This window comes from Lethenteron reissneri, chromosome 63, assembly GCF_015708825.2.
Source record: "Lethenteron reissneri isolate LAM-NWPU_2019-01 chromosome 63, ASM1570882v1, whole genome shotgun sequence".
In the NCBI taxonomy this organism is placed as follows: Eukaryota; Metazoa; Chordata; class Hyperoartia; order Petromyzontiformes; family Petromyzontidae; genus Lethenteron; species Lethenteron reissneri.
Window position 1 is genome coordinate 9,217,750 of NC_083841.1, and position 24,018 is coordinate 9,241,767.

Consider the following 24,018-nt stretch of genomic DNA (forward strand, 5'->3'; position numbering starts at 1 on the left):
ATGAGCAACTGAGGCTTTCGCGACCAATATTATTCATAATTATTTGGTTCTTTCGGTTAAGTCACGTCTAAAGATAAAATAATAAATTAAATTAAATAATAGCATACGACGTTTCGATTGCAACACAAGCAATCATCATCAGGTATAATGAAATAGCGACATAAAATCTAACCAGAAAACTATAGACAGACATATTAGCAGACAGATATCACCAAGATACATAGAGGGAGCAACACAGGAACCAGAGAGGGGTGATCATCTCTGTGGGGTGGCCTTAAATAGACAGAGGGGGGAGGAGGCAGAGGGAGGGGGTTAGAGAAAACATTTGCATATCAATGAGTGGTCCAAAAACAAGGTTCTGCAAGTGCGATGACACGGCAAGCAAGTCTGAAAATCAGAAGGACAAACTAAAATTCAATAACCTAGCAAAATATCGAAATGTAATGTAATGCAACACAGAGAGTCGGTCAACACACAATTAACGCATAGCCTGGTTGATTACGTACTTCAAAGATTGCTAAGTTAGAATTTAAGTGTGAACATTCCAAAGGGAAGACACAGGCAGAGAGGAGAGAGAGAGAAAAAAGGATAAGCTCAAAACTTCCCCGTAGAAGTGGTTCAATCTTAAAGTTCTAAAATTAAGAATATTATTCATAATCAACGTTTATGGGTTAGATCGCGTTATTTATAAATGTGTCGCAACCCTCCACCACCCGACACGGCCAATCAGCAAAAAAGTGTCACGTTGACAAAAGACAAATAGTTCACTACTTTAGCCCACCAGTGTGTTGAAGCGTGAAACCACAACATTTACAATCATTCTGGCGAATTGCCCGATGATGCTGGATACAATTACCAGCGAAACGTCGTACTCAACAATTGTAAATGTTGTGGTTTCACGCTTCAACACACCGGTGGGCTAAATTAATGAACTATTTGTCTTTTGTCAACGTGACACTTTTTTGCTGATTGGCCGTGTCAGGTGGTGGAGGGTTACGACACATTTATATATAACGCGATCTAACCCAAAAACATTGATTATGAATGAGCAACTGAATCTACTGGTGCGCACGTTCTGCTTACAGCTCTGAGCTAGTGATTGAAATCCCACTTTCCTATGGTGGGGACGATGCTATCCAAAGAACAACCACAATTTAGCAGGTTATTTGATGTTAATCACTTTAACACATAGGCTTTCGTGAACAATATCATCCATAATAGAGTTTTTTTGGGTTAGATCGCGTAAATATATGAATGTGTCGTTAAACTCGCCACCACCCGACGCAGCCAACTAGTAAGGGTTGTCACGTAAACAGAACATGCCAATTCGTCACTAATACAGCACACCGGTGTGTTGGAGAGCCAAGCCACAACATTTACAATCTGAGTATGACGTTTCGCCAGTAATTACAACTATCTTCATTAAATCTGTATATCGCCTGATGAAGCTAGTTGTAATTACTGGCGACCGAGTCCCGGACTGTTTTCTCAGTCATCGCTCGGTCTGTTATCAAAACTGTGCAGTACAGCACAGTACCGGGACCAGATCTCGGTACAAAACGCTGCCCCCGAACACAGATTCAGTTCATTAGGTTTGGATTATTTGGCACAGGTTTAAAACACCCATTGGTCAATACTTTCTCATGTATTTGCGACGGGTCCTGGTTACACCACAATTGAATCCTGGTTAGGCCATGCATTAACGCGGTACAATCGGCACAGAGAAGACTACGAGGCCAGTAGGATGCAATCACGCACACACAAAAAGCGTTGGGTGCAAAACGGCACTGATTTTAAACGGGGGGAAAGAAAAAATACGTTAAATTTAAAAATTTGCAGAGCTTTACAGCAATTACATAAAATTGTAATCGCACTTATATGATGGTGATAAGAAAATCTGAAGTCCAAAAGTTTATTTAAAGTAGGATAAGGTCGGTTTAAGGTTTTATACCCAAAACGTTTCCAATCGGTTTAAGGTTTTATTCCCAAAACGTTTCCGATCGGTTAGGGTGCCAAGGCAGGTGGTAACCCGAGTTCCAAGCCAAATTAAAGTTTATTTTATCCCACTCACGACTTCCGGTCAAGTGAGAGTGCATGTTCACAAATGGGTAGAGGTTCGTCTCGCACGCTCTAACGCCGTAAATCAGAGGCCCTAAGCAGAGGAATGAGGACTGGATCCTTCCCCACTGCGTGCGCCCGCGTGTACATTTCAATCCCGAGTTGTAAATTTTGTTGCCTTGGAGTGGAGTGGGGTTTCTTGTCTTGCGCTGTCACTTTTTTAACATAAGAGGTTTTATGTTTTGGTTAGATCACATAAATATAAATGCGTCGTTAAACCCGCCACCACCCGACACGGCCAATTAGTAAGGTTTGTCACGGTAACGAAACGTGCCAATTCATTACTAATTCAGCACACCGGTGTGTTAGAGAGTAAACCCACTGCAACATTTCTAATTGGAGTACTGTGACGTTTCGCCGATAATTACAACCAGCCTCATCAGGTGACAGCCAGAGTTGTGTGTACTCTCTAACACACTGGTGTGCTAAACTAGTAACTAATTGGTTATGTGACAAACCTTACTAATTGACTGTGTCAGGTGGTGGCGGGTTTAACGGCACATTTATATTTACGTACTAAAAAAAAACCTCTATTTTGGATAGTATTGGTCGCAGAAGCCTACTACAACTACGTGTTGAACTCACTTTTTTAATGAGCACAGGGCACCAAAGGTGCAAAAAAAATATCAAATGACCAGCAACAAACAGTAGGATCGGAAATTGTAACGGATAATAGCGCAACACGTTTTTTTTCTTGCAATTGAGCAAAAGGTTTATCTTTTATAGCTTTGGGAGGAAGAGAGGCGGTGAGGGGAGGTGGATTCCCAAGTGGAGCAGAGTGCGAGGGAAATAGCAGACGGATAAATGAGGTCTGCAGTGTGCCACGTGAGTGGTTGAGTGGATTAGTGGGTGTGAGTGAGTGGGTGCAGTGAGTTGTGTGGGGAGCAGTGAGGCATCGGTTAGCACGCTGCGCTCCGAACCCGGCGACCTGAGTTCGGTTCCCGCTCATGGCAAACACCAGTGACGATTATCTGAACCGGTCCTGGGCCTTCCCTAGGTCGACTCGGCTTCAAATAAGTACCTGGTGCGGTGTGTAAACATCACCACTGGGGAGACAAAAGCGGCCGGGCGTGGTGTTGGCCCCCACCCCCTTGTGTGCCATGCCGGCCTTAATGGGTGCTCACAAACAGCACTTGCCCCAACAGTCTGTTCAGAATATACCGGGGGATCTTTGTATTTGTAGTACGTTGTTGTGACCTGCAGTGTGGTGGTTGAACACTGTGATGGATGAGAGACGAAACAGTCTGGTAGATTGAGTAACGAATCACGGGAACAGTAACAGTGGCAGTCGTAGCGATAGAAGACCGATAGGGAGGCAACTGACTCCTGGTGGGCGAGCAACTGGAGCAAAAACCTGCATGCTGAATCATCAATCACCCCGACTGCTGCGCCACTCTGAATTATATCCATTGCAGTGTTGTAGGAACTGGTTGCTTCATCCCGGCTATGACAGCAGCAGCAGGATTCCAACTCCACCTGAATTTGTGATGTGTGCAACAGCAGCGGTAATGATTGTTAAAGAGGCTTTGGCACGGAATAGAAAACCAAGCTTCATTGATACCCCTTATCTAGATCAGTTACACAGCCATTCCATGACAGGTCACGTGAGATCATTAAGCAGATTAGAAGTTGTACTATGGATGAGAGCATCATTGTTATAAATGATGGGAGGAACTGAATTGCCAGTCTGATGCAAAATTAACAGTAAAAGCAAAAATTGTTAATGAAACGGAGGGAAATGTGAATGACCAATCAGAAGTAACCTGAGAACATTTTAAATGACGGGGAAATAGCCAATTGGTTGTGGCTGCAGTAAGTTATTGAACGTAGGGGCTTGCCAAATTGTGAAGCAGCTGCATACTATAATTATAGCGGGTTCGGTTATATAACAGGTCTTATAGGACGGGTACACTGCTGCGGCTGTCATTATAGTCGTATATAATATGCAAGCTTCTGCAACCAATCTAACGATCCAAGATTGACTTTTTGGTTCAAATGGCAAGAGTAAAATGCTAGAAAAATAATAATTAGGTTTTACCCTTTCTGGCAATAAAACAGGAAGTGTTAAGATGTTTAAACAACAAATAGAAACATTTTTCAAGGCATCAAGTCTGCATTAACCACACATAGTTGGCAAAACATGCAAACAAACATGCTGTGATAATATATGTATTGTCTTTGAAACTGATTGGCCAACACCAGACAGCATTCTTCATGACCTTGTCTCACCAGTGTTAGACCAGAGAACGCCAAAAGGCGAACAGTACAAATACAAACTTGATTTTGGAGCTTTCGTGACTGCAGGAATTACTCTTTGGTTATTTCGGTAGTCACATAGAAAGAAAAAATAAATTAAATAATAGCATACGACGTTTCGATTGCAACACAAGCAATCACCATCAGGTACAAATGAAAGAGAAAATAAACCTAGTAAACTTAAAAATAGAATGCAATGCAACACAGAGAGTCGGCTAACATAACAGTCAATACCCTACCTGGTTGATTACGTTCTTCCAAAGATTGCTTAACGTGACAATGCAATATAGTTGGCCATGACGGGTGAAGGGGGAGTGTGTCCAACGCACGTTTCACTCGTGTGATCTCAAGTGAAACGTCAATTGTGAATCGCGGTGTTGCAACTCTCGTGTAGGTTCGCTTGCTGCTGTTGTAGGAACTGTGTGCAATCATTTATGTGCTTGCATTGATTGGTTCAAGCGAACCTGGCTCTGCTGAAGAGACACTGAATATTGAAATCGGTCCAGAGTTTGCTTGTGTTGAACACATTCTGCAGAAATTGTGTCCTCTCAAGTGGCTATGTGGCTGATGAGATGTCAAAAAATACTCCTTATGTTTTACGTGGAAGAACAGACATGGAGGCAAATTGTCTCGATTATTTATTTTGTTAGCTATATTCTCCGTTTTATATCATGCACAGTGTTGTATTTTTCACCTTTAAGGGCATGATGGTATTCAGTCTCTTTTCTGTTTTTAAAAAGGAAAAAAAATCCATGCCTGGTCTCAAGGAAAGGCTTTGGTCGAGGTGGGTATGTGCATGAGCAACCTTTGAATAGAAATAGGCAAACGCATTTTCTCTGAACATGTGTAGTGTGGTGTACGGAGGCACACATTGGCGTTGGAGGCAACACGTTTATTTAACAGCTTCCCAACAACTTAACTCTAAACGTAACTTGTTCAACATCTAAGTGATAACTATACGGTTCACTACGTGAGTAGCGGATTTACTACATGAACGGGTCAGTCAGCTTACATGCTGCCTGACCCATGATGCCGAGCGAAGACCGAAGATCCGGAGACGACGAGACGCAGGACCCCAGAATGATTCCACAGACGAACCAAGAACGCTCTCGGCACTGCCCATTTATGATCCTGAGCGTGACCTTTCCCCTTCAAGGCCTTTCCTGAAGGATCTCGACCAAGCAGTCACGTGTCCCTCAAGCCCCCCTCGGGCCCCCCTCACTACCCCATTCCGGTTACATGCCTTCTCGGGTTCACCCAGACTACCATGTCCTGACTAGCCCTCTCTCAGGCCGCCACCAGGACTACCAGGACTATGCCCCCTAGGGCCCGTTCGCATACTGTACTCATTCTGGCCCCAGAGAGGTTCCAGACGCACAGTAGAACTCTTATGACAGTGGCTGGTGCTAACACCAGAGCGACACCCTTATCGTCACTACACATGTGTCAATCAACATCACTGAACGTCCTTGCAGAGCAAGACATTTTCAACTCACAGGATTTTGCACGTGAGATATTTGATTTTAAATAGTAAACGTTAACAAAAAAATGCCAATTAGCGCGAGTTCCAGGACAGGTGGTGCAGCAATCGAGGAGCCAGCTTCTCGAAATTGCATAGGCAGTGAGTTCAGATCCCAGCTAGAGGTTGACTCAGCCCATCTTTATCCCTCCCTCTGGGGTTGCTAAAATTATTACGCCCATTCTGGGAAAGTTAATAGTTGTAAAACTGTTTTTTTTTAACTATTAAACTATTTATTCTTTTACCAGGTAAAGCCCACTGAGCTATGTAGCTTTTTCAAAAGTGACCTGGCTATCACAAATGATAGCTCAACAAAGTGGCTTATCATGTAGACATTTATAGCAGCCAAATACTCTAAACGCACGTTTCTAAATGTGGAGGGAAAAACCGGAGGACCCAGAGAAAAATCCACGCGACCACAGGGAGACATGCAAACTCCAAATATAGTCGTCAGGGTCAGAATCTAACCCACGATCGCCTGCATCCCAGGCGAGGTAGTTAACGTCTCGTATGGATAGATTTGGCCCTGCCAATAGGAATGCAGAAATTAACTAACTGCCTCTGCAGCATTGTAAACAAAGATTAGCACCAAGGGCTCGATGCTCACTCACGCAGGAAGTCACTTTGACTTTGATCTTGCGTGTGCGAGGAGGTCTCAGTTACACACACCACTCTGAGAAGGTCAAAGGAGCACGTGGCAGGAGGGGCACTGCGGGCCTAATAAGGGAGTAGTGGTTGTCTATTGGATGGAACAGATGTCTGAGTAGGGCATTTGGAATGGCAGCTAGGAGTTGGTAAACACTTTAGCCCAGATGCTGATGGGAAGACACCTTGGGCAAGGTAGTTATTGTATTGTGGAAGCAGTGGTTCGTCGCTGCGTTGTTTAAAATCAACAGTGTTGAAATTAATACACTAATATGGCTCATTCCCAATATCTGTCTCTCCACGTAAAAAAAGTGTTGTTTTTACATCCCATCAGCCACACGAAATTCTGAAAGTGGATGATTTCCGCAGCATTGATTGAATGCCAGGCTTGGTGTCTGATGAGCAGAGTAAGGCCTGCTGGTGAACTCCCAGATGTTGATATATTTATATGGGCCAAATGTTATTTATAGGTTATGGGTCCTACCCTTTGGGTCTTTCGGTAAAGTCACGTAGATAGAAAAATAAATAAAAATCACGACGTTTCGATTGCAACACAAGCAATCGTCCTCAGGTGAAACATATAGCAAGAGAGCTGCTGAAGCAGGGTGTTATATAGACCTGAGATGGGTGCAGCCCAAGGGAAAGTGGACAGGGTTAGAGAAGGAAGATTGAGGGCACTCCAAAGCTGTTGGGCTGGCCATTGTATTGTGAGAGATTAGCATGTCAATGTAGCCACCGCCACATCGAGGAATGTAACTCAGAGAGTCGGAAATAACTGCTAACATCGGCAGGTAGGATGGAAAGATCACAGCCAGTTATGACTTAAACTGGTTAATAACGTCCTGCTCAGTTTGAACCCATCTTCTCGGATAAAATTGTGTCTGTTTATACATCTGGATGGCTTCATGAACGAATCTTTGTTTGATAGCTAATAGGTTTGCAGAGTACCCTCGTCTTGGAGAAATCAATTTCATGTGTGCCCACAGCATTAAAACAATGATCATCCACGGCCGAGGTATTGGTACTACCGTGTTTCAGATCTGCCTTATGTTCACGAACATGGTCCGAAACAAATCGCTTAGTTTCCCCAATGTAACTACTGCCGCAGCCACAGCTTAGTTTTTATGGGTCCTAGTTTGACGCAAAATAAAAAAAAATACGTAGCAGAAAATAACAAAATACATTTTGGGAAAACTAAGAACATGTTAGACATAATCCTGTAAATCAGAACTCAAATGTTCCATCTAAGCATATATATACATATCTGTTGTTAACCAGGTAAGAACGCAAGAGATCAGGATGGTCTCATTTGGAAGTTTTCCATACCTCTGATTCGCAAAGTTGACTTACGTGCAGTGCAAAATAGTTCAACATGCATGTGGGTCACCTGAATAACCGAAATTATGAAAGAAAAAACGTAGAAATATGTTCAACAATGAAGCAAATATAAATCAAAGACAATCAAATGGAAATCAAATCAACAACAACAAAATATATATCAGAGTGAATAAGACCACGTTAAATGAACTGGTCAGTTTTGCAGCAGAGGTAACACTCTTAATTAGTCGAGCAGTAATATGATTTCATCGGCTACGTGAGGTTATGCGGAAAGTCACTCTATACATAGTTTCAGGTCTTCTCAGTCAAAGTCATGCCCGAACTGGACCCCTCTGAAGGAACATCTGTGCAAGTTTGAAACATTCAGGCTGGCCTGCCTATGATCCATCCTCGATTTAACCAGACTGGATTGTGTGAGGAGCTTGCAGATCCTTGAAAGATCTGCACTTCGTCCCATCAGTGATCTACTCTGGCAGGAAATTATGTATAGTTTTGTTCATGTAGCCAACATCCCCAGCCACCGCATGCCCAAGCAGTCTGTTTCGTCAGATTAAGGGAGCTAAACAGGTGTGACACAGGCTAGAGATAATATAGGCACATGTGGTATGGGAGGATGTGGAGCCGTGTGAACTTGCGAATAACTGATATCAGTGGTATCAATATCGACTTCTATGAAGCAGGCTCGTGAAGGATGTTACTGAGCAGTCACTCTCCAAAAACAATGGAGGTCAGAGGGGCGACACTCGCAACGGCGAGCGGAGTGCGGGGTGAATAAACGCAGCAAGTTGGCACAGTAGGGAGCACAGTTGGTGGATCTGCCAAGTCACCTCAGTCAGTCGACCCATGGCACCTAGATCTGTCCCGTGACGTGCCAGCGAGCCTTCGGACACTTTACATGGCCTCAAAATGCACCTAGCCGGCCACGAGTGCCGTGATGACATCATCGCCACTTTGTTGGCGGCGAACAGCTGTTGTTGTCATCATCGTCGTGTCTGTGTGCAGGTTCTGGACCCACACTACGGGATGTACGTGTGGCCCTGTTCCGTCGTGCTTGCGCAGTTCGTGTGGCACAACAGGGCACTTGTCAGAGACCAGCTCGTGCTCGAGGTGAGAACGGTGCCTGGCACACAGCTCACCTCCCACCTGGGCTGCCGTAGGATTAAAATTAGACCAAAACCATGACAAATCGCGCGGGGGGGGGGGGGTTACGTTCTTTGAAAATGATCGCGCAATCGGAAAAGCTGCGATCCCAAAGCTCACAAAAGTCGAATAGGAAAAAAATCGAGTTTTGGTTCACGGTTCGTAATACAACCCCTTTTCTTGTTTATGTTATCCTGTATGACCCAAACATGAAACGGGAACTATTTGAATACAAAATATGATTAATATTTTCTACAGTATTACATATGACTTGTACAGTAAATGTATTGAATTAAAAAAGTTACGTAGTGTACAATACTGTACTGTATACATTCAAATAAACCTGAAAATAAAGATGAGGTTCATGACATGTGTACAAAAAGACATTTACTCCCTATTAATGATGGTGCGTCTATTCTTCTGCAGCAACATCGCGAACAGTGCAGTTAGCGCACTGTACTTCTTTCAGATGCGTACTGTACAAGAATCTCTCAGTCAAACCGTAAATGGCCGAGCCACGTGGGGCACGGTCGGCGAACCGTACCTCGATAAATTGGCGCGAATGCTCACATCCGCAATGGGAAAACCCACGATGAGCAAAGTTTGAATGTATTGGACATTTAGCTATGCAACACTCAGATACCTCCATAATAGAGTTTGTTTTGGGTTAGATTGCATAAATATAAATGTGTTGTTAAACCCGCCATGTTGTGGGTTTACTCTCCAACACACCGGTGTGCTGAACTAGTAGCGAATTGGCACGTTTTGTTAAGTGACAAACCTTCCTAATTGGCTGTGTCGGGTGGTGGCGGGTTTCACAACACATTTATATTTACTCGATCTAACCCCAAAAAACCTCTGGTTAATATTGGTCGTGAAAGCCTACATGTTACTCTGATACTTCAATACAGCTCTTTATTGGATTGATATTAATATAGCCACGATCAACAAAAGTAAACCCAATGATCATATCATGTAAGGCTGGAAATACTGCAGTTCCTATACTCTTTTATTCTTTCGGTAAAGTCACGTAGGTATAAAATAAAATAAATCAGGACGTTTTGGGCGCAACACAAGTGTCCGTCATCAGGTGGGAAAGCATGGTCTGCGGCTGAGGAAGACTGTTTTAAAAAGGTTTGAAATGGGTGTAACCCAAAGGTCATAAAGAAGTGGCCGGGGCTAGTGATGTTAATGTGAGAAATTAGCATGTAACTGTAAGAAAGAAGGAGAGCGGCCTCCTAGACGAGGGCACGGAAGTGGCTATGTCAATGTGAGAGATTAGCATGATGTTAATGTGAGAAATTATCAAGTAATTGTAAGAGAGGAGAGCGGCCTCCTAGACGAGGGCACGGAAGTGGCTATGTTAATGTGAGAGATTAGCATGATGTTAATGTGAGAAATTATCAAGTAATTGTAAGATAGGAGAGTGGCCTCCTAGACGAGGGCACGGAAGTGGCTATGTTAATGTGAGAGATTAGCATGATGTTAATGGGGGATATAAGTATGTAATTGTAAGATAGGAGGAGAGCGGCCTCCTCGACGAGGGGAGTGCAACCCAACATATGAGCATGAGAGATCTAAGAGAGGCATAGATAGAGACACAGAGAGTCAGAAATAACAACTGACATAGGTAGGTCGGATGGAAACATCACAGTCAGTTAAGACTTTACCTGGTTAATAACGTCCTTCCAATGATTGCTCAGTTTGTACCCATCCTCTCGGTTGAAGTTGTGTCTGTGTTTATATATCTGGATGGCTTCATGAACAAATTTCTGAAGGCAGCCGGTAGGTTTGCAGAGTACCTCCGTCTTGGAAAAATCAATTTTGTGTGAGCCCCCAGCGTTAAAGCAATGATCAGCAATGGCAGAGGTATTAGTCCTACCGTGTTTCAGATCTGCCTTGTGTTCACGAACGCGGTCCGAGACATGTCGTTTCGTTTGCCCAAGGTAACTGCAGTCTCAACCACAACTCGGTTTGTAGACACCAGGGTATTGCATGTCAGGAATCACTTCCTTTACAGATGGGATTAAATCACGGATTTTGTGTGTTGAAACGAACCTGGATCTTGTGTTTGTTTAATATTTTGGAGAAAAAAAATGGTAACCCCTGCTATGTACGGTAAAATTATGGTTATGGTTGGATCCTCAGAAAGTTATCTCCGCATGGCTGGGGAGACAGCTTTGCGGATTGTACGGTCCGAGTATCGGTTCATCCTGAGGGCTTGGTGTACGTGCTCCAATTCACTCCTTGACTCAGTCTACCAGACACAGACTGTTTCGTCTCATTCAGAATCATAATATTTATTTATACTGGAGGAATCCAATGAGCTATGAAGCTCTTTATTCACAGATGTCCAGTAGGGGCGGGTAAGAACGTTACAACAAACAATACAAAACACAATGTGTTGAATCACCACACTGTAAGGTCACAACTACAGACTCACTCACCCACTTATTTACCACACTGCAGATAACACTTTTATTTCTGCTCTTCCCTCGCACTGATCCACTTTGAAATCCGCCCCCTCCCCAATCACTCAAAGACTCACAACTGCAAATGATTACTAACAAACAGCACAAGTGTTGTGAGCTGCAGACGTGGTGAGTGGGTGGGTGAGTGGGAGAGTACGCGAGTCAGTGAGTAGGTAGGTGAGAGATCAGACATCCACCCTGCGTCCTTCCCTGTGGAAGAGGTATGTGGATGACACTTTCGTCATCTGGCCACAAGCCTCCCAGCATTGATCCACTTCTTGGACCACATCAATTCCAGACACCCATCCATCAGAGTCACCATGGAAGTGGAGAAAGATGGTAAACTACCATTCTTGGATATTCTGTTTGAGAGGAGGCCTGACGGATCCTTGGGACATTCTGTCTACAGGAAAGCCACCCACACAGATTCCTACTTGAAACCGGATTCCCACCACCACCCATCTCAAAAGAATTCTCTCATCAAAACGCTATACCACAGAGTCCATGGCATTTCTGACCAACACCACCTGGCCGGTGAATTAAGACATGTACATCGGGCCCTCAGGATGAACGGATACTCTGACCGCACTATCCACCAAGCTGTTTCTCCCACCACACAGAAACAGCCACATGAAACTCCGACCAAAACTATCACGTTACCATACATAGCAGGCGTGACCAAAAAGATCTCCAAAATTCTAAACAAACATAAGATCCAAGTCTGATTCAGTACAGTGCATAAAATCTGTGATCTGATTCCATTTGTGAAGGATGTCGTTCCTGACTTACAGTATCCTGGAGTCTACAAATTGAGTTGCAGTTGTGGTGATTGCTACATTGGAGAAACGAAACGTCATGTTTCTGATCGTGTCCGCGAGCACAAGTCAGATCTGAAACACGGCAGAACTGATTCTTCGGCCGTTGCCGATCATTGCTACAACTCGGTGTGCTCTCATGAAATTGTCTTTTCCGAGACCAAGGTGCTCTGCAAACCTCCTGGCTCCCATCAAAGGTTTGTACACGAAGCCATACAAATATACAAACACAGACACAATTTCAACCGTGATGATGGTTACAAACTGAGTAATCATTGGAAAGATGTGATTAACCATGCAAAAAAGATTTAACTACACTTATTTGGACCATCTTATTTGACAGACAACTATTACAGGTTATTGATAGACAGCCAGGCTTGTTTTACCATGTCTAGTTGTTTCTTTTTTCACAATATTGTTATGTAGGCCAGGCTTAGTCACAAACCGTACCTCTCCATAACAAAGGCTCAGCCTCTTAAGCCTCACCTTATCATATTAATAAAAAGTGTGCCGTATTTGGCCCTTCCCCCTCTCCAACCATTATATATACGGAGTGGTAGCTCTTGTAATCTCTCATTTACTTGATACAGCTGTCGTGGCTGTGACGGTTCCACCTGAAGATGGAAGCTTGTGTTGCCTCCGAAACGTCGTGATTTTTATTTTATTTTACTTTTATTAATTTTAATGTTTTACCTACGTGACTTTACCGAAAAAACCTAAGAATATAGAAAAATGAAAGATCAGGTGTAGGGTAGCGGTTAGCGCGCTGCACTACATGCCCGGTGACCCAGGTTCGATACCCGCTCATGGCCAATACCAGTGACAATTTACCTGAACCGGTCCTGGGCCTCCCTTAGATTGACTCAGACTCAAACGAGTACCTGGTGCGGTGTATAAACATCACCACTGGGGAGACAAAGGCAGTGAGGTGTGGTGCTGGCTACCCACCCCCTTCGTGTGCCGTGCCGGCCTTAATAGGTGCTCGCTAATAGCACTTGCCCCAACAGCCTGTTAAAGGCTATACGGGGGGGGAGGAGGAGTGGTCTTTGTATTTGGGTGAGCGGGTGAGCAGGTGAGTGGGTCAATGAGCAAGTGAGCGGGTGACTGAAACGGTTTGTTCCCTTTCTCGTGTGCTAGCTCGGGGCTGGCACGGCATTACCGGGCATCGTGGCTGCCAGGTGTGGTGCCACTGTCACTCTGTCCGACCTGCCCCGGTGCCTTCCCAGTTGCGCTCACAGCTGTCGGGTCAACGGCCTCGATGGCTCCGTGCCAGTCTTGGGTCTGCGCTGGGGCCTAGTGACCCCCTCGCTCGTCACAATGCCGCCCCTGGACATTATCCTCGGTTCCGATATCCTCTACGAGCCACGTGGTGAGTGACACAACCCCCTGCTGCTGCTGCCCCTCTCCATGGCAGCCTGTGTATTAACCTCTGTGCGTATAATTAAATGTTCCACGGTGACCGGTCTTCGTACAATGCACTGCCGATGTGATGGTTGCAATGTCGTGGGGGTTTGTTCTGTTTTAACGTTCTCCTTCTTTCGTATTAATTAATAGCAGCAGCAGCAGATTAAATATGTCATTTTATATTTGTTTAACACGTAGGCGTTCGCGACCAATATTAACCATTATAATATTATTGTCACCTTGTTGAGGCTGGTTGTAGTTACCAGAAAAATATTGTACTACGAATTGTAAATGTTGTGGGTTTAACTCTCCAACACACCTGTGTGCTGAACTAGTAACCAATTGGCACATTTTGTTTATGTGACAAACCTTACTAATTGGCTGTGTCGGGTGGTAGCAAATTTAACAACATTTATATTTACGTGATCTAAACCAACAAAACCTCATGAATTTCAGATGTTGTTATCCACTCAGTTGTCTGTTCAGAAGCAGAGTAGATGTCGTCCATTCCTCCTTTAGAGGAGTGAAGACCGCAGCAGTGGCTGAGTGTTCACGATAGTGGTCGATGGTTTGGGATTCATGGCCACACTCGCAGGCCACCGAATCTTTGATGCGCTATTTGTGCATCAGGTGGCCGCATCGGCCACACGCCCCCCGGTCCCGTTTCAGAATCAGAATATCAAATTTATACTGGAGGAGGAATCCGATGAGCTATAAAGCTCTTTTTCACAGATATCCAGTAGGGGCACGGGATAATAACGTTACAACAACAAACAATACAAAAACACCATTGTAGTGCAAAGTACAAGAAAGGTAAACAAAAAACTCAAATACATGCAAATGAAAGTAAACCACCCCCATCCTACCAGGCAAAGTTCACTGATATATTAACTAATATTTCAGAAGCAACCTGGCCACAACTGATAGCTCAACATAGTGGCTGATCATTTGGACATTTATACCAGCAAAATAATCAAAATAATCTCAGTCGATGGTCGGACCATTGGCAGCATGCAAGGTTGAAACCTGGGAGGTTCGACCGCTAGGGCCCCCTGTTAGAGAGACGTTCATTTTTAATGTTTGATCAACAGTGTTCACCAACTGCTGGACTCTCATTACCAACTTCGGCAATACTTCTGCGGGGCCCCTCCATAGGAGAGTCATGTCAAATTGTAACGCCGCCGCCGCACAGTATCTGCTCGCTCGATCACGTAGAGAGAGAGAGAGGATAACTCGAGAGGTGCAAGGAAGAATAGCAGATGAGCGAGAAGTCGGCACATGTAATAAGCTCACGTGCGAACAATTGCCCAAGGTCTGCTGTCCTCCATATGCAGGTGTTATCTGCCAATTAACACGGTTGGCTATGTACAATGCGAAAGAAGTTGAATGTGCACACATACCACGGATAAAACGAAACGAGAATATAGATGGAGATTAGTCCTCACATTGCTGTACCCCCTTCTCCTGGCGAGCAAAAAGGTACGGCTCATCCTCAACGCCCACAGGAAGGGAGTTTCGTAACATTTGTGGGGTGATACACCAACCCTCACTTCTCCCTGTACAGCACTGGATTACCAGGCACATGCATAGCCATGGGTGGGGGAAGCGTTAAGTATTAGATTTGTGAAGTTGGCATATGTCATCTCAGTCGACCAACCCATGGCACTTGTCTGTTCCATGACCTCTTTGTCAGCAAGGCCTTCAACACTTCATGTGGCCTCAAAAAATGCACCTAGCCTGGCACAAGCGGCGTAATGACCTCACCACCACTTAGTGGTATTCACCACTATTGTTGTTATCTGTTTTTAAGTTTTCAGTTGTATATTTACTCTTTGAGCAGTACGGCTATTAATACACTGTTCAAAGATATGTTATCTCCTTCGCCTGGAATACAGGCGTTCATGGGTTCGATCTCGACCCTGACGCCTGTATATTTAGTTTTCATGTTATCCCTGTGGTTGTGTGGATTTTTTTCCAGGTCCTCCGGTTTTTCCCTCTATATGTAGAAACGTGCGTTTAGAGTATTTTGCTGCTATAAATTTCCACGTGATAAGCCACTTCGTTGAGCTATTATTTGTGACAGCTATGTCACTTCTGAAAAAGAGCTATATAGTTCAGTGGGCCTTACCTGGTAAAATAAAAAAAAAGTTTTTGTTCTTTTAGTTTTCATTACAACAGAGGATTCTGAGGTCTAGAGCAGCTTGAGGAGTCTTTTGATTTCCTCGCTGTGACCCATACCTTGTTTCCATGCGTGGAAGGGGGTTGCTTAATTCAGAACTGAACCCTGGGTTTATTCTCATTCCTTACTCGACGTATCTTCAAGGAGGGCAATACACATTGAGCATTTAAAAAAAAAAGACCAACGGTTGTATAGATTTTATCAATCCGTTTTTTAAGCCAATTGTTTAGTGAAAGATCTTATTTGTGTTGTAAGAGAGGTGGCTCTGCTGGAGCAGCTGCTGGAGCAGAGAAATTATTATGTTAATGAAAGACCCAACTAGACTGGTACATTTTAGAGAGAGTTGTGTGGAAATCCACCCCGAAGCGACCGAGGGAGAGAAAAAGCGAATGGACCTATGAGAGCCTGGTAAATTTTAGAGAGAGAAATAGGCATTTTTCTTTGGTTCTTTCAGTAAAGTCACGTAGTAAGAAAATTAATTAAATAATAGAATACGTCGTTTTGATTACAACACAAGCAACCATCATCAGGTAGAAATAAATTTGAGAGAGAGACAAAACACAGACACGGAGACACAGACAGACACACAAGCAGAGAGAGACACACAACATAGACACACAGAGACCCAATGCCTCTGTGTCGAGGCCTTAAATAGAGAGAGAGGGGGGGTCAGAGAGAGAGGTGGGTCTGTTGGGGCAGCTGCTGGAGCAGAGAAATTAGCATGTCAATGAATCCACCCCAAAGCGACCGAGGGAGATAACGATCGAATGGCCCTATGAGAGGCTGGTAAATTTTAGAGAGAGAAAAAGGCCGTTTGAGAAAACAAACTTAGTAAACTGGGAAATATAATGCAATACAACACAGAGAGTCGGCTAACATAACAGTCAACACCCTACCTGGTTGATTACGTTCTTTCAAAGAGTGCTAAATTTGAGAGAGAGACAAAACACAGACACAGAGACACACAGACACACAAGCAGAGAGAGAAAACAGAGACACACAGAGAGAGACACTACAACACGACTTTACCGAAAGAACCAAAGAGTAATTCCTGCAGTCACGAAAGCTTCAAATCAAGTTTGTGTTGTGATTATTTGTGGATTTTTGGATTTTGATGGACCTCCTAAGCAGTAGATCTCTGAGGTTGTTTCCTAAGATTTCTACAGCAGTGAATTGTTCTTGGAAAGTTTAAACAATGTTGGGTCTGTTCAAGCATAATGTTTTAGATTTAGGCATACGGGCTCAGAGATCAATTGAAGCAAAATAGCGATATTAACATGCCCGGGGTATAGTTTATTAGCCAATTTTGACTCGATTTAAAGCTTTCGTGACTGCAGGGCTTCATCTTCTTGGTTCTTTTGGTAAAGTCACGTAGAAAGGAAATAATAAAATAATACAAATAAAACATAATAAAATAATTCTCATGACCTTTCGGCCACAACGCAAGCAGCCGTCCTCAGGTGAAGAACAGATCTGTCGGAAAGACACTGTCTTTCCTAAGCAGTAGATCTCTGAGGTCTTTCCGACAGACCTGTTCTTCACCTGAGGATGGCTGCTTGCGTTGTGGCCGAAACGTCGTGAGAATTAATTTATTATGTTTTATTTTTATTATTTTATTATTTCCCTTCTACGTGACTTTACCGAAAGAACCAAGAAGATCAATTTAGACTCGTTATATTTAAATGCAATATGCTAATTCCTTGACCACCAGGACACTGATTATCATCACAGAATTGGAGCTCAAATGTGTGTTTTGACCTCCAATTTGGTGAGTAGTGGTTGAGTGGGTGGGTGAGTAAGGGTTTTGTTGTGACCTATAGTATGATGGTTGAACAAAGTATGTATGACATAAAACAGTCAGTGTCTTGTAGACCGAGTCCTCAACATCAATGAAGGACTCAATGAGTGAATGTGATGATAATTCCCAGATTTTGAAGCTGTGCTGGTGACCGTGTCTTACCTTCTCAACAAGAACCCCCACGGACAGTTCTGGACCACCTACCAGGAGCGCAGGTATGCAGCGCCAACCAGGGGCGCAACTACGGGGGATATGTAGCAGCATTACGCGTCGCATGGGGGCCAGTTGGCCACAAGCGGCCCCGAATCAACAGATCAACAAGTAGCAAAATGTTAAGAAAAATTATTAAAATTCAAATGTATTCATTCAAAATAACCTGCAGTTTACCATGGACCAAGCCCGACTAACGCAGCTGACTATCGTATCAACAGAGCAGCAGACAGTTGTGCAATCCACCCCTTTGAGGAAATCGGAGACCAATATGGCCAGCATGAAAGCAAGATGCACGATAACTTAATAATGAGTATTGTACCTTTAAATATGTTTATTAATACTACCACTGTCCTCTTAACCCAATACATGGTGCAACTAAAATAATGTATATAGTGATAACCTACATATTATTGTACGGGTTAAAACCCATCCGCAGCTATTTCAGTTAAAAGTGAGAAACCAGGGGGGCCCACAGTCGTATTTTGCGTAAGCCCCCCCCGCCCCATTGAAATAGGTCATTGTGCCCCTGGTGCCAAAGCACATGGACACAGACACTCGATTAAACTATAAACACATTTTTTTTATTTTACCATGTAACACCGACTGAGCTTTACAGCTCTTTTTTAGAAGCGACCTGGCCACAAATGATAGCCGGGGGACTCAGAGAAAAATCTATTTAACCACGAGGAGAGAGACACAAAAACTTCAAATATACAGTAGGCGTCAGGATCGGGATCGAACCCATGACCTCCTGTATACCAGACGAGGTAGTTAACATCTGCTAGCGACCGTGGCACCCCTTTCCACCAAAGCGGCCAACATGCTCTTATTGCGTCTCAATAACTGCTGAATATTTTTCTGACTCCCAGCAATTGTTACTGCTGCCAGTACAGAGCAACACAATCGACTGCAGGTGAAAGTGCTGCTCCCAGTTCTTACCTCACAGCACCAGATAGAATTCAGCAATCAGGGTGATTGATGATCCAGCACTCACACATCCACTCCAGTCGTCAGTTGCCTATGCGTCACTCTGCTATTGCTACTACTAAGGGCACTGCAGTAGCGAGATGTTAACTCCCTCACCTGATATACAGGAGGTCGTGTGTATTTTTCTCCGGGTCCTCCGGTTTTTCTCTCCACATTTAGAATAAATGCGCTTTTAAAGTATTTGGTTGCTAAAACATTTCTACGTGATAAACCACTTCATTGATCTATCATTTGTGATAGCTAGAACGCCACATTTACAAATGTGATTTGTAAATTGATCCTTAACAATGTATTGAAAGTTACATTTTAACATACACTTTTTATTGAGGGACTGTGTGTTGTCTTGGTGTAGTTTGAGACTGTTTTTGCTGTTGTTTACTGCCTTTCCGAAGCTTGGGAATTGATGATGGAATTTTTAACTTATATATTTTATTTATTAATTAAAGAGGCGCCACGGTGGTGAGATGTTATCTTTTTCTCCCGGTATGCAGGGGGTCAGGGGTTCGATCCCGACCCTGACGCCTGTATATCTGGAGTTTGCACGTTTCTCTCTGTCTCCATGGTCACGTGGATTTTTTCTACGGGTCCTCCAGTTTTTCCCCTCTACATTTCGAAACATGCACTAAGATTGATAATTGTTTTTTTACCATTTTATCTGGTAACAAAACTGACACTTTTTTTTAGAAGGAGTCATGTTTGCATTGACCACAATACCTGCAGTCGGAATGCAAACAAAAAACACAACTCTGATAATGTATGCACCTTTTGGCATCATCTGGTCCAACACCATGTGAGACTAGGCTCTAAGAAAAGCTGTCTTGGGTGTGGACCAATCAATTTCAAGGACAGTGCATACATTATCAGAGTTGTGTTTTTTGTTTGCATTCCGACCGCAGGTATTGTGGTCAATGCAAACATGACTCCTTGTAAAAAAAGGTGTCAGTTTTGTTGCCAGATAAAAGGGTAAAAAAACAATTATCATATTTTGCTACTGGAAAAGGAGGTTCCAATAATGCACTAAGATTATTTTGATTATTTTGCTACTATAAATGTCCAATGATGGGCCACTTTGTTGAGCTATAATTTGTGGCTAAGTTTGCCTGGTAGGATCGGGATGTTTTTGTTGTATTTGTTTGGGTGATTTGTTTACTTTTTTTGTACAATGCACTACTATCATATTTGTGTATTTGTTGTTGTAACGATCTTACCCGGCCCCGACTGGACAGCTGTGAAAAAGAGCTTTATTGTTCATCGGATTCCTCCAGTATAAATAAATATTCTGATTCTGATTCCGAAAAAAAGCTATGTAGTTTACATTTTTATTTTCAACATTTTATTAGCAAAGGCCCACAAGGCCCCAACATGTCAAGGAACCAGCAACTAGCAGCACTGTCAGAGCTGTAACATGAGAGTTAACATGTTACTCTTATTAAGGAAGGTTTTTGTTGAAGATCTTGGGGGAAAAAGAGGTGATGGGAGGGAATTCCAAATTGGAGCAGTTATATCTTGTGATAACTTGTTTGTTATTTGTACATTCTGTTTTGGAACCATGTATTTGTTCATTAATTTTGCTTGGTAGTAGCTGTCTGTAGGATTTGATCCTCGTATAATTGATGTCCAGCGTTATGGGATGCAATTAGCATGAATGATGCTATGTATAATATGAATGTATTATCATAAGGGAGGAAGCTGAAAGAAAAATGAGGTGGCCTGCAGCATGGGACATGGGTGAGTGGGTGAGAGGGTGGATGATTGAGTGTGTGGGTTGGTGCATGTGTTGCTGTGAGTACCTCCGATTAGCATGGTTGTTCAACATACGCACATACAGTATTAGTAGTGGTCGAATACAGTCTGGTGGATGAGACGAGACAGTCGGTGTCTGGTAGAGACTGAGCGTTCAACATGGGTGGAGCAATCAACGAGTGAAGTTCACGGGAACAGTGACCATGGTAGTCATAGTGATAGACGAGTGATAGGGAGGCGACTGACGGCCGGTGAAGCGAGTGACCTGAGCAAATCGGTGAGTGCCGAATCGTCAATCACCCTGACCGCTTCACAGAAAATTTCATTTCCACACGGTGAGTTATTGCACTCGTATGTAAACAGACAATGGTCTGTGTCAAAACCCATCGAGGGCGAAGTTATCATGCGCAATTGAAAGTTCGCGAATGATGTGCGAGTGCGTGTCAGCCGCCAGCTGTTTTAAATCCCTCCATGTGCGTCTGGGTATTGCCGCGAGCACACATTTCTGTGCCTGACTGAAAGCTCCTCTGGCTTTACGGAGGCTATGAATACCCAAGGTGCCCCGGTGCTAAACGAGAACCCTCCCTGAGCCACGGCAAGGACGGGCTCTTGTTATATTGCAGCATTCCTTCTCACTGACTGTTTGGTCTCATCCACACGAAGATCAACCACAGTTCTACTGCAGGTCACGACAACACAACATTCACCCGCACAGTCGTCCACTCGCTCGCCTTGCTGCGAGGAAAGAATCGGAAAGAGAAGAAGTGTAGAAAGTGTTGCAACCTGATTGACTGTGGAAATGCTCACTGCTGGTTGTTGCTTTGACAACCCAAGTGCCTATGTTAGGCCTCACACCCTAAGCAAGTGGTTCAATATAGAAGATTCCTGGGGTTTGATCTTTCACGAAGCTCGTGGTCCACCCTCAACCGCATCCATTGCACAAACCATGGCCACAGTAGATGTGGATACGTGATGCACAAATAGAAATTTAAAACTTTCCATTGTATGACTGAGGTTATCCAGAACAAACCGGACAGCTTATAACGACGCAATGCCCTGACCCACAAATAGGAAGGAGAGATCACAGCAATAATATACTCCGCCAGTCCTGACGCGGTTATCTGGCTTGACCACCTGAATGTGAAATTGTAGTTGTTGCTCTGCATCTACATTAGCCATATGAAAAAAGAAGAATCTGCAGTGGTTGAAACTTAAATTGAACTGATGGTCTTAGCAGTGCTGGCTCCACCTCTGATCTGACTGTTTCTCTTAATTTTATTGATTAAAATATTTAACCTGGAAAATCCCTGGAGATGGAACATCTCATTCGCAAGGGCTTGCAGCATGTCAATTGACACTGACATGGCAAGAATTTGTGTCATTTTATAATTATTTTTATGATATTTTTATCATAATAATCTACTAAACTATATTTATTTTAGCAGTTAAGGCCCACTGAGCTATATAGCTCTTTTTGAGAAGTGACTTGGCTACAAATGCTAGCTCAACAAAGTGACTTATCATTTGGAAATTTATATCAGTAGCCAAATACTCTCAAGGCACGTTGATTCTAAATGTGGAGGGGAAAACCAAAGGACCCTGAGAAAAATCCACGCAACCAGAGGGAGACACGCAAACTCCAAATATACAGCAGGCGCCAGGGTCGGGATAAAACCCACGACCTCCTGCATACCAGGCAATGGAGTTAACATCTCGACAACATGGCGGTTTAGCTGGTAGCTATTGTCAGGTACATTATTATATCACGCCATTTATGCCAAGCACATCGCAAAACACGCAGAGAATTCACAAACAGAACCGCTTTTTGTCGTGCGTAAATACAGTGAGGGAAAAAAGTATTTGATCCCCTGCTAATTTTGTACGTTTGCCCACTGACAAAGAAATGATCAGTCTATAATTTTAATGGTAGGTTTATTTGAACCGTGAGAGACAATAACAACAACAAAATCCAGAAAAACGCATGTCAAAAATGCTATAAATTGATTTGCATTTTAATGAGGGAAATAAGTATTTGACCCCCTCTCAATCAGAAAGATTTCTGGCTCCCAGGATTTCTTTTATACAGGTAACGAGATGAGATTAGGAGCACACTCTTAAAGGGAATGCTCCTAATCTCAGCTTGTTACCTATGAAGGGGTGTTATGGTAGCGCTAACAAACACACAAGGGGTGTTTGCGCCCGCACGCGTAAGGGTGCCTACATCCACGTCCGCAACGGTTAGCCCTGGGGGGCTGTGACGGCGCTGTGATCCCCCACGGCCCCACCCCTCGGGGGGGAGTTGCTATATAAGGCAGGGAGCCGATGGGTTCTGGGTCGAGTATTGCAGCTTAAACCAGCGAAAAGTGAAGACCAGCAGGATAGGCCCTGGGACTCCGCTGGCTCGCTGTCCTTCTATTGACCGACCAGGGCAAGCCAGCGGCGCGGCCCTGAGAGCCCAGAGCCGATGCTCTTGTAAGAGCCAGTCTGGTTGGCTAAGGGTGCCGAGATCCTAGCTTGGCCAGAGCTGGATCAGCTAGCCTCCCCTAGCTCTCTAGTGGAGGACCTGGGAGCAGACTAGCTGGGCTAGCGCTAAGGGTGTCTCCCTGTTAGACAAGTGAAGGGGCCGTTACCCCTTCAAGTATTGTGTTCTGCCCTTTGGTTAAATAAATAAGTGTGCCTCCGACTACGTCGTCTACGTCTCCTTGAACTCACTACACCTGTATAAAAGACACCTGTTCACAGAAGCAATCAATCAATCAGATTCCAACCTCTCCACCATGGCCAAGACCAAAGAGCTCTCCAAGGATGTCAGGGACAAGATTGTAGACCTATACAAGGCTGGAATGGGCTACAAGACCATCGCCAAGCAGCTTGGTGAGAAGGTGACAATAGTTGGTGCGATTATTCGCAAATGGAAGAAACACAAAAGAACTGTCAATCTCCCTCGGCCTGGGGCTCCATGCAAGATCTCACCTCGTGAAGTTGCAATGATCATGAGAACGGTGAGGAATCAGCCCAGAACTACACGGGAGTATTTTGTCAATGATCTCCAGGCAGCTGGGACCATAGTCACCAAGAAAACAGTTGGTAACACACTACGCCGTGAAGGACTGAAATCCTGCAGCGCCCGCAAGGTCCCCCTGCTCAAGAAAGCACATAAACATGCCCGTCTGAAGTTTGCCAATGAACATCTGAATGATTCAGAGGACAACTGGGTGAAAGTGTTGTGGTTAGATGAGACCAAAATGGAGCTCTTTGGCATCAACTCAACTCGCCGTGTTTGGAGGAGGAGGAATGCTGCCTATGACCCCAAGAACACCATCCCCACCGTCAAACATGGAGGTGGAAACATTATGCTTTGGGGGTGTTTTCTGCTAAGGGGACAGGACAAC

General features: G+C 44.0%; 1 protein-coding gene across 3 annotated transcripts in view; it reads left to right on the plus strand.

The window, feature by feature from the left end:
- Positions 1-24,018, plus strand: part of METTL23 (methyltransferase 23, arginine) — a 92,805-nt gene that overhangs the window by 54,901 nt on the left and 13,886 nt on the right. For all 3 annotated transcript variants that reach the window (XR_009757122.1, XM_061577215.1, XM_061577214.1), the window contains exons 2-4: positions 8,879-8,983; positions 13,440-13,671; positions 17,814-17,898. Coding sequence is in view for 2 of the 3 variants with exons in the window: in XM_061577215.1 (XP_061433199.1) it covers positions 8,879-8,983; positions 13,440-13,671; positions 17,814-17,898 (422 nt within the window). In the remaining variant the exon portion in view is untranslated. The remainder of the gene's footprint in view (positions 1-8,878; positions 8,984-13,439; positions 13,672-17,813; positions 17,899-24,018) is intronic.